Raw genomic sequence first — 13,836 nt, 5'->3', positions numbered from 1 at the left:
CCTCCTGCTGCCCCCTGGCTCCATGATTGCCAGTGTGAAGAACACCCCCTCCATTCATGGGGCTTCTTGGGGCCCACATGGGCTGGGCAGCTCCTCTAGCCTGCTCCTCTAGGGAACTAGGGGAGTCAGTTGGCTTCCCCGGGGTTGCCCCGGCTCACCTGCCAGACTTGGCCCCAGGCATCAGGGCATCTCCCAGGCTGTTGGAGCTGGTGACAGGCAATGAGACAAAGCTGCCGGCCACCAGCTCTTTGTTGATATGCTTCATGCTTCAGTGAACACTCCTGTGCCGCCAAACCTGTTCCTTGAGAAGAGTAGGCAGGGCAGCCTAGAGTTTCTGCCGTTGACCTGGAGGAGGTGAGAGCTGTTTGCTGGCAGCACTTGGCCCCGGGGGATCGGGGGTTGGTGGAGTGTCTGGCTGGAGCCAGACCTGAATCAGGGCGATTGGACTGTCCCACAGAGCACCAATATTGTGCCCCACTCAGGCGGCCTCTGGACTCCAGAGTCTTCCATCTCTTCCATTTCAGGGGGCTGCATTCTGGGCAGAGTGGGAGGTTCAGGGGTGGGAGTCTCACCCCAAGCCCATAGCTTACCTTTGGCTGCCAGAGCGCAGGCATGAGAGCCAAGACTTGGGTGGCCCAGTCAGCCTCCTGGTTCCACAGTTAGCAGACATGAGCGCATCCTGTGTGAGCAGCAGAGCACGGAGTTCTGTGTGCTTTACATGTCTGGGGAGTGGTACATCCAGAGAGGAATTGACCACCTCTGTGGGGTCTTGAAGGTTGCTTGTGGGAGGAGGTAGATTTGCCAAGAAAGGCCTTCAAGATGCTCTGAAGCTGAGTGGTGGGTCCCCAAAGCAGTCCTGGGGGCCAGAACAGTGGTTTGTGAACACACCTGGAAGGACTTTGCCTGTGGGTGAGGTAGAGGAAGTGGACAGGATGAGAAGCTCCCTCTGGCTGCTGTGGGCACAAGGGCCCAGAGGCAAGGGTGCAGTGATGGGGCTGGTGGTGGCAGCATATCCTGCTCCTGTGCTCCCCCTCAGACCCAGGTGGCTGACCCCAACCTCAGCTGTCAGGGCAGGTTCCTCAGCCCCTGGTGGCTCCTTCTTCTCAGCACTTGCTACTTCTTCCTCCTTTCTTAGGCAGAGCAGGACCTTCCAGCCTTTTTCTTACTTGGTTTTCTTCTCTGGCTTCACTTCATGATGGCGCCAGCGCCTGCAGGCTCCCTGGGGGCTGTGGTAGCTGCATCATCCCCAGTGGCCCACACCTGCCTTTGATTCCCAGTACCTTTCTCCCTGCAGGCCCTTCAGCTACACCTTTTCCTTTCTCACCCACCCCTGTGTGGCTGAGTGCCTTGGACTGCTGAGGTAGCCGGCGAGCATATCCTAGCAACTGACTTTTTGGGTTCCCAGGTCCCCACCTCACTGGAACCTTCAGGAGAACTTGTGGGACCCTCCTCTCCCTCCGACAAAAGCAAACCTGCATCGTACTCAGACAGTATCCAGCCCTGGGCCTGACCTGCAGGGTGCATAGGACACACACAGGCCCCCATCTTGAGGGTGTGCGGGGCCCTACAGGTTGCACCTCCACCTCTTCAGCCATGTGCCTGCTCCAGGGCCTTCCGTGGAAGCGCCTGGCCTCTCCCTCCACCCTCCAGCCTCTAGCACTGTGTCAGCTTTTTCTCTCAGTACTTATTCTCTCATGTCAAGTTACCTGGCACCCGAGGGTCCGTATTTCAATGCTGGGACACCCCCACTGAGGGGGCATAAAAGGCAAAAGGGACTTATATGAAGTCACCTGCTGGGCAGGGACCTGGGTCTACACCCATCCATATGTTTGCTGAGGACCCAGCCTTCCTCCTGGGGTCCTCTCCTGACACTGTCCAGCATGGCAGGCTATGAGTACTTTGTCTGCTTCCCTGCTCAGCCCTCTAGGTTTCCTTCCCGTTGATTTTTTTCTTCTTTGGTTAAAGTTCAGGTATGAACTTACGTAAAGTAAAATGCACAGATCTTGACCATGCAGTTCAGAGTTTGGACAAATAATAAATACCCATGTAACCAACAAGCAAGTCAAGATATAGAACATTTCAAATGACCAAGTAGTGATTGTTTTGTGTGTAGTAGCTTTGTTTTTATAAATGGAACTCATGCTAAAATGCTCATGGAAGTTCAAAGAAAAGAGTAAAAGTTTGTTGAAACCCCAGCACCCAGAGATGGCTCCAAGGCTAATGGTTTGACAGGTGTCATTACAGTGCTCAGTGCAGCAGGGCACACACACACACCCCTTCCCGAATATGTGGCACCACTTGTACAGGGATATGGGCAGCAGAGGAGTTGGGATTGACAGCTCTGAGTCAACCTGGCTTCCAGGCCCAGCAGCACCGTTTTTCTAACCATGAGGCATTGGGCAAGTAGCTTTTCTTTGATCCTCAGTTTCCTCATCTGTGAACAGTGTAATGATAGGACCTGTCTTTTGGGGGTTGAGGAGGACAGTCAGTGAGGCCCACGGGTGCCATCTTAAACGGTGCTCAGAGTGGTGCTTCCAGGTGGTAGCCATTGCTTTGATAGTCACCTTCCATCTTAAGGGTGTAACATAAGGTGTCTGAGTCCTGAATGAAGTGCCTAGAGGTTATTTCAAGCCACAGCTATGATGGATACTCTTGCCCACACTGGTCTTCCTGGAGCCTGGATCACCTGTCAGGGTTTCCAGGACTCAGCTCTGCTTGTCTCTGCCCCTGCCCAAGCTTTCTGACATGTCCTCGGGAAGGCCCAGTCTCTGATGGGATCGGGTGGACATTTCCCCTGGTGGTGGGTGCTCCTCCAAAACCTGGGACAGTTGTATCCTCCTAGCCATCTCTAACTCCTAAGAGATGCTCTTGACCTTGCTTCCAGGAGCTGGACATGTCCCCCGGGGACCCCAAGTGGCTGGATGTGATTGAGCGTGACCTGCACCGGCAGTTCCCTTTCCACGAGATGTTTGTGTCCCGGGGGGGCCACGGGTGAGCAGGCTGGGCCTTGTGGGCTGGAGGTGGCTCTTCGCCCTTTCCCTCAGAGGGAGAGAGGAGGTAAAAATGAGTTTGAGGGTATCTTGGGGTCCCAGGAGTTGGGGGCCCCAAACTACACTGTTAGTTTCCCCTCTTTGGTTTGAGTCTGATGGGTCCTCTTAGTTTCTCCTCTTACGTCTGGGCAACTTCATCATTTAGTCCCCAAAGTGCTAGGGCTTGCCTGGCCTGGCCTTCTTCTGGAAACAGGTTTTGGTGGGGAGAAAGAAGGATAGAGAGAGTTGGGTGGGCAGAGAGTATGTAGGAGAGGAGAGATATGGCAGGCCAGGCCCTGGAACCAAGACAGACACCTGGAACAAAGCTGGCCTGGCTAAGAGGCCACAGCTGCTGAGTGAGGGGCCCACACTTCCAACCCAGACACATCCTTACCCTGTATCTGGCATCTTGCCCTGACCCCTGCTTTCTTTTTGAGCCGCTGCCCTCACCTGTCAAATGGTGGAGTTGAGAGTCGATGTGCTACAGTGGGAGACTGACCTCTTGGTGACCACAATCAGGTCACATCCCTCTCCAGGGAAGTGCAGTTCTGAGACAGGTCCCATCTGGTGGGGCACAGGTGAGGGTAGTGGGTGGCAGAGTCACACCTGTCATTCCTGCCCCGCTTGGCCTCTCCACAGCCAGCAGGACCTATTCCGTGTGCTGAAGGCCTACACACTGTACCGACCTGAGGAGGGCTACTGCCAGGCCCAGGCGCCCATCGCCGCCGTCCTGCTCATGCACATGCCTGCTGAGGTACTACCAGGCCTCGGGCGGGCGAGCGGCGGGCAGGCAGGGAACAGCCAGCAGCAAGGCCTCACGTCTCTTTTGCCCACAGCAAGCCTTCTGGTGCCTGGTGCAGATCTGTGAGAAGTACCTGCCCGGCTACTACAGTGAGAAACTGGTGAGTACTTGCTGGGCCTGGGCCCTGGCCTCAGACCCACCCCAGCCTGGATGCCCTTTGTCTAGGCCTTAACTCTCTAAGCCATTTCTGTCCCCGCTTAAGTCCTTCCCAGCCTTCTGTTGCTTTCAGGCTGAAGTCCCAAGGCCTGCCAGGGTCAGGGCTCCCAGGCTCCAGCCTCATCAGTCCCACACTCCCTCCGTCGCTGCCTCCAGCCGGGCGGCTGTTGGGCAGGATCGCTCTTCCTCCAGTGTACCGAGTTCCTCCCTGCCTCGGCCTTGTCATAGGCTTAAACCTCTGCCCCTTTCCTTCCACTTCTAACTCTACTTTCCCCTCAGCTTTCAGCCCTCCGGAGCTGTCCTTGACTCTGACAGGTGGCACCTCCGGCACACGCTCCCCCAGTGTTCCTGTTCCTGCCATGTTCTGGTCACTTAGCCCCCTCCCTCTCCCCTCCCTCTGGTCTCATTGCTTCTGTAATTCATGTCTGTCTGGCCTTCTGCACGACATGCCCCATGAGGAGGATTTAGCTGTGTCTGGTTTGCTCACTGTTGTATCCCAGCACCCAGCATGAGCTTGACACCCTGCAACATTAGCCGCCTGAGGAACGAATGGATGCCTGCCTGGAGCTGGGGCCGGGTGTAGTTCCTGCCCTGGCTGCTGTGGGCCCATGGTTATGGCCCTGTGGCTTCACTGTCCCCCCAGGAGGCCATCCAGCTGGATGGGGAGATCCTCTTCTCGCTGCTACAGAAGGTGTCTCCCGTGGCCCACAAGCACCTCAGCCAGCAGAAGATCGACCCACTGCTCTACATGACAGAGTGGTTCATGTGTGCCTTCTCACGCACCTTGCCCTGGAGCTCCGTGCTGCGTGTCTGGGACATGTTTTTCTGCGAAGGTACCGGGCTGGGCTTGGGGGAGCACCCTTGCCCCCAGCCCAGCCCACAGGAGGCCTCTATTTCCAGAGAAACTCTCTAAAGGCCCTCTTGCACTCACTGCCCGCTTCCCCTATGCAGGAGTCAAGATCATCTTCCGGGTGGGGTTGGTGCTGCTGAAGCATGCACTGGGCTCCCCCGAGAAGCTCAAAGCCTGCCAAGGCCAGTACGAGACCATCGAGCGGTTGCGGAGCCTCAGCCCCAAGATCATGCAGGAGGCCTTCCTGGTCCAGGAGGTACAGCCCACACCTTCCCCTCACCACCGGGAGGGAGGGGGAGACTTGAGGGCCCTTTGATGGGGGGCCTGGTAGCCCTCTGCCCCTGAGGTCTTGTGCTCAGCAGCCCAGAACAGTGTGGACAGACCCCATTCTTCTGTCTGAACAAGAAGAGGGGGAACAGAGAGGCCTAGGTTCGAGGGAATGAAAGTAGGTGCAACCCACCACCCGCCTGCTCCCTGGCCCTACAACCACGGCTTTGGCTTTCTTTTCTTATTTTTGTGGACTGTTTTAAAAGTCTTTATTGAATTTGTTACAATATTGCTTCTGTTTTATGTTTTGGTTTTTTTGGCCCCGAGGCATGTGGGATCTAGCTTCCCAACCAGGGATCGAACCCTCACCCCCTGCACTGGAAGGCAAAGTTTTAACCACTGACCGCCACCAAAGTCCCAGCCTTTTTTTCTTTCTTTTGTGGATTTTTGTCTCTCTGGGGCTGTAATGAGGTGACACATATTTAGGCAAGTGGACTCATGAGCTTTCTTCTCTGAGGCAGTGGGTCTCAAGTGCCTGGCTCACCTGGCACTCACTTCTGGGACTTGCGACCACCACAGGGTCCAGACCCGCCACCCTTCCTGTGGTCAGCCTTTAGTGACCAGGGCTGGGGGAGCTGAGGGAGAGCAGGGGCCCAGGCTGGGAGGCAGAAAGGGAAGGTTCTTCCTGGTGCCCACCCGCCTGTCACTGCCCCCACAGGTGGTAGAGTTGCCAGTGACAGAGCGTCAGATAGAGCGTGAGCACCTCATCCAGCTGCGGCGCTGGCAGGAGACCCGGGGTGAGTTACAGTGCCACTCTCCACCCAGGCTGCACGGTGCCAAGGCCATCCTGGAGGCAGAGCCAGGCCCGTGGCCCACCCTGCAACCTTCACCATCCATCCGCCTGCCCCCAGATGCCCCCCTCCCTGGTTCCAAAGGCAAGTACAAGCCGCCCAAGCAGGTCCAGAAGGAGCAACAGAAGCAGGCGAAGGCGAGTGGGCAGCGGGACAAGCCCCCGACCCCAAGTCAAGCCAAGGTGGCAGCTGCTGCGGGAGATGCATGCCCCCCACGGGATGTGCCCCCAAAGGACCCGGTCTACCAGGACCCCCAAGACTCAGCTCCCCAGGACTCAGCCTACCACTGCTCCCAGGAGAGCCTGACGTCCCAGGAGAGTGAGGACACCTACTTGTAACCCTGGCAGCTCAGGCCCCTGGGCTGGGGTCTCCACACACCTACACGGTTCACGGACTGACACTCCAGGGCCTGCCCACACTCTGAGGGCCTGGCTGCCTGGCCCCTGGGCGGCAGAGAGTCTAGCTGGCCCAGCACAGATTCTGCCTGAGCCTCCTTATTTATTTTCTCCAGAGTGGAGCTCAGGCCGGCCCAGCTGGGGCAGGCAGAAGTGAGGGCCGATGGGTGGGGCCTCACTCAGCACCCGCCTCCTGGGGGGATGCTCCCCAGGGCTAGGGCACTGACGTGAGGGGAAAGGGAGGGGAAAAGGGTGGGGTGCTGTTTGTGTAAAATAGAAACATGGTTTTGTACAGAAATAAATACACTTGTATAGAGAGCTGCTGTGCAGCTAGGGACTGGGAAGAGGGTGCCAACCCTGGTGCTCAGCATTTCTTCTGCACACCCTCCAGAGCCCCCCTTCCTGGTCACAGCCCAGCACTAGAACCTCTCTGAGAAGGACCTTTGCCAGAGGAGATGCCAGGTCTAGGGCCAGCCCCTACTCCTGGCCCCTGTATCCCCTTACTCCATCCCCTCTGCCCCATGGCCACCATCTGCCATGGATGAGGGTCACCAGTGCTGGGGCAAAGCAGGGCCTGCCTCCCAGGCTTTGATGCCTACCCATCACAGAAGGGGAGGGGCTCCTTAAGGAGGTCCTTTCAGGGTCTTCCTCCTCCAAGGGCTGGCCTGGATGCCACTTCGGGCCCCAGTAAGGTACTGAGTGCTCATTCTGGGTCGGGTGCTGGTGCCAACGGTGGGTGATCATGAATGCCCTCACATGCTCAGCCCAGGCCTCCATCAAAGTTAGAGGGGTGTGGGGCGAAATCTGGATCTGTGATAAAAGGTCGCCTGCCGTTTACTGAGCACGTAGCATATACCCGGCTGCAGTGGTTGTGTCGTGTGTTTGATCAGGTAGGCTTTATTATTATCCCCATTTTACAGATGAGGAAACATTTGTACCCAGAGCCCCTCACTACCTCTCCTGACTAGGGTGACCAGACTCTGCCATTGAGGACCCATGCAGGCACTATGGTCACAACTGATGACCAGCAAGGGCGAGGACAGGGTGTCCCTGGGAGAGGCCCCCCCTTCTGCTGAGGAAGCAGCTTTTCCAGTCAAACAATAGTGGCTGTTCCTGGCAGGCCACCAAGGTGGGCCAGGCCATGGGGGAGGGGGGAGAGAGGAGTAGAGCCTCCCTGGGAGCTTTTAGGCATTGCAGGGCCTCGGCCTGGAACATCTTGTTCTGGTACCGCTGGGGATACTGAGGCCTGAGGAGGTCAAGGGTCGCATGAACCTGTCAGAGCAAGCCATCCACCTCCTACCTCCTACCCCTCACCCCTGTGGCTCCCTACCCCATCTGCACCTGCCATCAACGAGATGAGGGGCTCAGCCTTAGAGGACACTCCCCTTCCCCTGGCCCTCCAGGGGACTGGCCAGGATGTGGTGGCTTCAGTGTTCCACTGGGATCCACCATGCCAGAGAGTCCAGTGGGAAAGGTGCTGCCCCACTTCCATCCGCCTACAGTAGAGGCCCCTGAGCAGGCAGGAGGCCTGCTCAGGCCTGCTGGGTCCCAATCAGACCTGAGGCCTGCTTTAACCTGTTTGGTTCAAAGCCTTGCATCTGAGGCCTGCAGACGCTTGGGCCAGACAAGGGCCCCTGGAGCGTGTTCCGTCCTGCTAGGAGCCAGCCTAGGTGTGCTGGTGCCTGCTCATTACTGGAGTCTTCATAGACCTGAGGAGGCCAGCCCTAATGTTGAAATGAGCCCAAGTTGGCACTAACAAGCCTCAGATCTGGGGTGTCTGCCAGTGTTGGGGGGGCCTGCTTGGGCACGAAGCAAGTTTAGATGTGCTCAGGCCATGTAAGTTCTGCTAATGACTGAAGGCTTAAGTCTCTGCTGAGAGCTGAGTACCCAGTGAGCCCCAGATGCATGGCCCTGTTCCCCCAAAGTTTGAGTTTTGGGCAAGTGTTAGGCCTGGCCACCCTCAGCTCCCTACCCCACAGCATGTTGCTCAGAGGTGGCTGGGGCCCTCCCTATTCTGAAAGTTGGGTGAGAGGAACAGATGTGGGGGCCAGCAAGTCCAGGTTAGGTTTCACCTTGTCAGTCCACTGACAGGGCTCACAAAGCAGGGAGGGGTACGTATCAACACCAGCCCTGGACAGCCCTTGCTGGGGGACTTTTGTCTCCGCCACCCCAGCCAGCTCTGGTGGCCCTGCACCATGCTGAGCCATGAGAGGAAGGAGGGGGAAAGACGCCAGGACACTGTTGGCTGAGAACCACAGGGTCGCCTGGGCTGCACAGTGGACCCCACCCCTCCGTGTTCCACGGATTTGGGGGCAGCGTTCTGTCCCAGCCCAGCCCCGGTTCGTCTTGTGGCCCTCCAAGGCTCAGTGAAATTAATCATAAGGCCCAGATGCGGGCCCAAGGACAGAAATGACCCGAAGCATCCGCAGGCTCCGGACCCCAGCGCGGCGGGAGTCCAACGGAAAGGGCGGAGCCCGGAGAGGGGGCGAGGCACGGGCCGGGCCTAGAGGACTCGACGGGGGTGGGGTCAGAGGGTGATTCCCGAACCACTGACGAGGGGGAGGAGGCAGCAGGGGCGGAGTTCGGCGGGCTGGAAGGAGAGGAGTGTGGCTCCGGCGTTAGAAGGAGGCGTGGCCACCCTGGATTGGCCGCCCGCCCCTCACGGCGTGGCCGTCAGGGAGCTGGCGTAGCTGGCGGCGTGGACTCGGCCGCCCCCCGGCTCATTTAAGCCCCCCGGCACCGCCCCCACCACGGCCTGGGCCAGGTTGGCAGCGGGGTCGGCTCCGCACGGGCAGCGATGGAGCTGCACATCCTAGAGCACCGGGTGCGGGTGCTGAGCCTCGCCCGCCCCGGTCTCTGGCTCTACACCCACCCGCTCATCAAGCTGCTCTTCCTGCCCCGCCGAAGCCGGTGCGCGCCCGGGTTCGGGGCACATATGGGGGTGGGCTCCACTGTCGCTTTGGGACGGGGTCGGGAGATTAGGACCGCCGCGGGGCCAGCGGCAGCAGGCGGGGAGAGCCCTCTCTGCCACCCTCCCTCCCCCCGCCCCCGGCCGCCATCCGGCCTGGGCCTACCCTCCCTGGGACCGCCGCCTATCCGGCCCCGTGAGGCCCCCTCCCAGGGCCGGTTAAGGCGCAAACAGCCTGGGATGGTCAATGCTTAACTCCTAGTGGTGTCAGGTGGGGGCATTCCTTCCTGGCGACCGCGGGGAGCTTTTCCCAGATGCCTCCCATCGGGTCAGAGGGGCTGGTCTTGGGGGCCTAAGGTCCGACGCCCGGGGACTGTCGCCGCGGGTGAGCCTCTCCTCTCTCCCGGAATGGAGGGGCAGGGGGCTCCTGCAGAGGTCGGGGAGGCGGAAACTGCGGAGGGGACCCTCCGCAGTTCCGGAGATGGGGCACACACCCCACTGTCCTGGGGAGAAAACTGAGGCTTGAGGGGGCAGGGAGGCGCCCGGCGGGGGTCTACCCGCCCCCTCCGCCCCACCCAGGCTGAAGATGCCCCCGCCCCCCAACCAGGTGCAAGTTCTTCAGCCTGACGGAGACCCCAGAGGATTACACGCTCATGGTGGACGAGGAGGGCTTCAAAGGTGGGGGCTGGGCTGGGGAGGGGGAGTAGGGGAAGGAGACTGCGCTCTTTGCGAGATTCTCACCGAATGCTAGGATCCAAGGTCTCAAGAGCTGGGGCCTTGAAAGAGGATGGATCTGGGTTCGAATCCATTTCCACTATTCACTGGCTGTGTGCCCTTGAGCAAGTCACTTCCCCTCTCTGAGCTGTTTGTTTCCTCTTATGTAAAGTGGGTATAGTTACGGTTCTGATCTTATAGGGTCCCACGAGGGCTTTATAATGGGGCTGTGTGTGGAGGACACTTAGCAGCCGCAGGCCAGCAGCAGGGCCTCAGTTACAGTTCTGGGGCAAGAATCGGGTTTCTGTGGCTGTTTCACCCCCCACACACACACCGCCCCTGCCTTTGGACTGTTTCTCTTTGGACTTCTCTCCCTGGTGTGGGTCACCCCCTCCCGGACTGGTCTGGCGACTCCAGGAGTCCGAGGGTTGGGGAAGGAATGCAGGCAGCCAGCCCAGGGCAGGATCCTGGCCGGCCTCCTAGCTGTGCTTGGGTGATTAGCAGCCCGCCTGGTTGTGGCCCCTGCTCTGGACTGGACGCCAGCCTGGTCCCTCCCTGGTCCCTGGAGCTGACATCTGCCTTCTACTCCTGCCAGCTTGACCCATCCTGACAGGCCTGGAGCCTCAGGCCAGCCAACTGGGGCTTGGTCCATCCCACATAGCGCCACTTCAGGCCTTAGTTTCCCTATTTGTGCAGCAGAAAAGTCTGGGTCTGCTCAGAGGGAAGGGCATCCCCCAGCCAACGTGGTCTGCTTGCTCCCCCTGGTGGTGCCATGTGGTATAAGGCATCTGTGAATCCATAGAATACCGTCATCCCATTCTACAGAGGAGGAAACTAAGGCTCAGAGAAGTTAAATCATTTGCCCCAGGTCAGCAAAAAGTAAATGGTGAGGCTGGGATTAGAACTCAGCTCTGTCTGGATTTGGAGCTCTGATCTTAACTGGGAAGTTTCAATCCCTGACAGGCCAACACCTGAAGCACCTCTCAGTCCTTGCAGACATGCAGGTCTCAGGAGCAGAACTTGGGGGAGGAAGACAGCTCCAGTCTCCAGACCTGACCTGACCTTGGTAGAGCCCTCCAAGGCTCAGACAGGGAAACTGAGGGCAGGGTCCAGCCCTGTAGGCCCTGACTGGGCATGTGCCCCCTGCCCCACAGAGCTGCCCCCATCTGAGTTCCTGCAAGTGGCCGAGGCCACGTGGCTGGTGCTGAACGTGTCATCTCACAGTGGCGCAGCAGTGCAGGCTGCTGGCGTCACCAAGATCGCCCGCTCAGTAATTGCACCGCTGGCCGAGCACCACGTGTCGGTGCTGATGCTGTCCACCTACCAGACAGACTTCATCCTGGTGAGTTTCCTGCAGGTGCTGGTGCAGGGCAGGGTGAGCATGGGTGCCTGGGGACCCATATGTTGTGCCATCTCCTGTGGCCCAGGTGCGAGAGCAGGACCTGTCCGTGGTGATCCACACGCTGGCCCAGGAGTTCGACATTTATCGAGAGGTGGGCGGGGAGCCTGTGCCCGTTGCCAGGGATGATTCCAGCAACGGCTTTCCCCGTGCCCAGCATGGTGAGGGCCGCTCTCTGACACCCAGGCCTGGGCAGGGGCTCCTCTTCCCACTGGGCCCCTTCCCTTGTGCAGATGGGTCTGTGGGCTTAGGGAGACCAGCTGACACTGACCCCCCTCATAAGATAGGGAGGTGGGGCCAGGAAAACTCAGGCAGGTACCTGCATGAAGATGGTGACCCAGCACCCAGCCCAGGCCTCCTCTCTGGCTGGCCACCAGGGGGCGTCGCAGCCCACAGTCACCCTTTCACCCGCCACGACCTTGTCCCTCCTGAGCAGGGCCCAGCCCCACGGTGCATCCCATCCAGAGCCCAGAGAACCGTTTCTGTGTCCTCACGTTGGACCCTGAGACGCTGCCAGCCATCGCCACCACCCTCATTGATGTCCTCTTCTATTCGCACAGGTGGGCCTTGTTGCGTTTGTCTCTGTCCTCATACCTTGTTCCCTGTGCTCTTTCCCATCACCTTCCGCCCATCCCTTGGTTCTGCGGGTTCTGTGCCCTGTTCTGTGTCTGGGGTTCCTGTCAGCCTGCGATGCACATGTGTCCTTCACTGAGGTTCAGGCAAGGTCCTGATGCCGCAGCTGGAGCCCTCCCCTCTGGTGTGGGCAGAGCCACCCCTGAGCTGTGCCCTGGCAGGCCCTCCGGCCCTGGGTTCTGTGTCTTTGGCACAAGCAGGGTTCATCATCTTCCCCCATCCCCACCTACACCAGCAGGAGGTCAGGGCGCTTGGAAGGGGAGAAAGTGGCCCAGGGAGAGGAGGGTGTGCCCAGGGCCAGCTGTGCCAGTCCCTTCCCAGGTGTGGAGGCCGACGGGGAGGTGGAGTGGACAGAGCACCTGAGCCTACTCTCCCTCCCCAGCCCCCCTAAGGAGGCAGCCTCTGGTGGCCCTGGATCCAGCTCCATCACCTTCTTTGCTTTCTCCCTCATTGAGGGCTACATCTCCATTGTCATGGATGCTGAAACACAGAAAAAGTATGTGACCCCTGACCCTAGGTGGGCCACAGGCCCTAAGCCAGCCCCAGGGAGGGAGGGGGTAGAGCGTCAGACTCCAAGGTCACCAGGCTGACCTGCCCAGGGAGCTCATAGTGGGGCAAGGAGGGGACAGGGGTGCCCTGCCCACTGTCCACCTGCCTCCCCAGGTTCCCCAGTGACCTGCTGCTGACCAGCTCCTCAGGGGAGCTGTGGAGGATGGTGCGCATCGGCGGACAGCCCCTGGGCTTCGGTGAGGGCTGCACCTCGTGTGTCGGGGGCTTGGGAAGGGCCGGGGGTGGGAGTGGGGATCAGGGCAATCCACATGGACCTCTCCTCAACCCTCAGATGAGTGTGGGATTGTGGCCCAGATCGCAGGTCCCCTGGCTGCGGCCGACATCTCCGCCTACTACATCAGTACCTTCAACTTCGACCATGCCCTGGTGAGCGCTGCTGGCTGGGGCCAGGGCCCCTGGAGGGACGCTGAGGGGGTGGGGTGGCAGGAGGTGGTCCCAGCTGGGCCAGGAAGTTGGGCAGCCCTGACCCCTCCCTCTGTCCACCTGCCCGCAGGTGCCTGAGGATGGCATTGGCAGTGTCATCAAGGTCCTCCAGCATCGGCAGGAGGGTCTGGGCTCCTGAGGCCCTGAGGGGAACAGCAGCCTCCAGGCTCTCCCCTTGTCCGCAAGCTTCCAGAGACTTCTCAAAGCTTTTTCCTCAAGCTCTGGGATGTTCCTGTCGGGGGACTCCTCCTTCCGCTCTGTGTATGTAAGCTGCGTGCAGACACTGGCTCTCATGTGGACACGCGTGTCTGCCCAACGCAGGGGAACACGGTGCTCAGGGCTTCCTCCAGGAAGCCCTCAACCCATCACTCCCTGCAGGGCCTCGGCATTTGCACATTCCCTGCCTGAGGCCCGAGCATTCCCCCTCTCAGCGCCCTGGGTGGGCCGGCTGCTCCCCAGAAGGTCTGATCTCCCTTCTGCCTCTGGCTCTGTTGCCTTTCCTGGACAAGTGAATTCTGACAGTGCCTTCCCTTCCTGGGGCCTCCAAAAAAAGTATTTTTACATCTCTATCTCTCTTCTTTTTTAATCAGCTTGTTAATAAAGAGCCTGTAGTGAGCTGGCCGGGCTGTGGTCCTTGGGGTTGTCCGAGCCTTGGCCATGCCTGCCCCGCAGCTCCCCAGGGCCCCTCTGCCTGAGGTCGTGGACTCTCCCCGTGCAGCTGGCTCCGGGCCTCACCTCCCTCAGTTCTCACCTCAAGAGCGTAGATGAGCTATCGCTGTTCTCCAGACAAAGGACCTATGCGCTGGGAGGTGGAGTGACTTAGCCAGGGTCACGTGATT

At 59.5% G+C, this 13,836-nt stretch overlaps 2 protein-coding genes across 3 annotated transcripts in view; both read left to right on the top strand.

Moving 5' to 3' along the window:
- TBC1D10A (TBC1 domain family member 10A) overlaps positions 1-6,635 on the top strand; it is a 30,763-nt gene extending 24,128 nt beyond the window's left edge. Inside the window, exons 4-9 of the mRNA XM_082640171.1 lie at positions 2,885-2,991; positions 3,669-3,783; positions 3,866-3,931; positions 4,631-4,820; positions 4,939-5,093; positions 5,823-6,635. Coding sequence (XP_082496297.1) covers positions 2,885-2,991; positions 3,669-3,783; positions 3,866-3,931; positions 4,631-4,820; positions 4,939-5,093; positions 5,823-6,293 — 1,104 coding nt within the window. The 3' untranslated portion in view covers positions 6,294-6,635. The remainder of the gene's footprint in view (positions 1-2,884; positions 2,992-3,668; positions 3,784-3,865; positions 3,932-4,630; positions 4,821-4,938; positions 5,094-5,822) is intronic.
- A 2,360-nt stretch (positions 6,636-8,995) lies between these two features.
- On the top strand, positions 8,996-13,617 carry CASTOR1 (cytosolic arginine sensor for mTORC1 subunit 1). 2 transcript variants are annotated; one of them, XM_082641087.1, is made up of 9 exons: positions 8,996-9,260; positions 9,866-9,936; positions 11,127-11,314; positions 11,400-11,532; positions 11,808-11,931; positions 12,387-12,500; positions 12,668-12,750; positions 12,869-12,940; positions 13,068-13,617. In XM_082641087.1, exons 1-9 carry the CDS (start codon positions 9,148-9,150, stop codon positions 13,073-13,075), a joined length of 906 nt encoding a protein of 301 aa, XP_082497213.1. In that variant the 5' UTR covers positions 8,996-9,147; the 3' UTR covers positions 13,076-13,617. The 2 variants fall into 2 exon arrangements, with proteins under 2 accessions (XP_082497213.1, XP_082497212.1); XM_082641086.1 differs by having other exon boundaries at positions 12,846-12,940.
- Positions 13,618-13,836: the final 219 nt, after the last annotated feature.

Source organism: Mesoplodon mirus (assembly GCF_964341445.2).
Source record: "Mesoplodon mirus genome assembly, chromosome: 13".
NCBI classification, from domain to species: domain Eukaryota; kingdom Metazoa; phylum Chordata; class Mammalia; order Artiodactyla; family Ziphiidae; genus Mesoplodon; species Mesoplodon mirus.
This window is presented reverse-complemented; position numbering and strand designations above follow the sequence as displayed.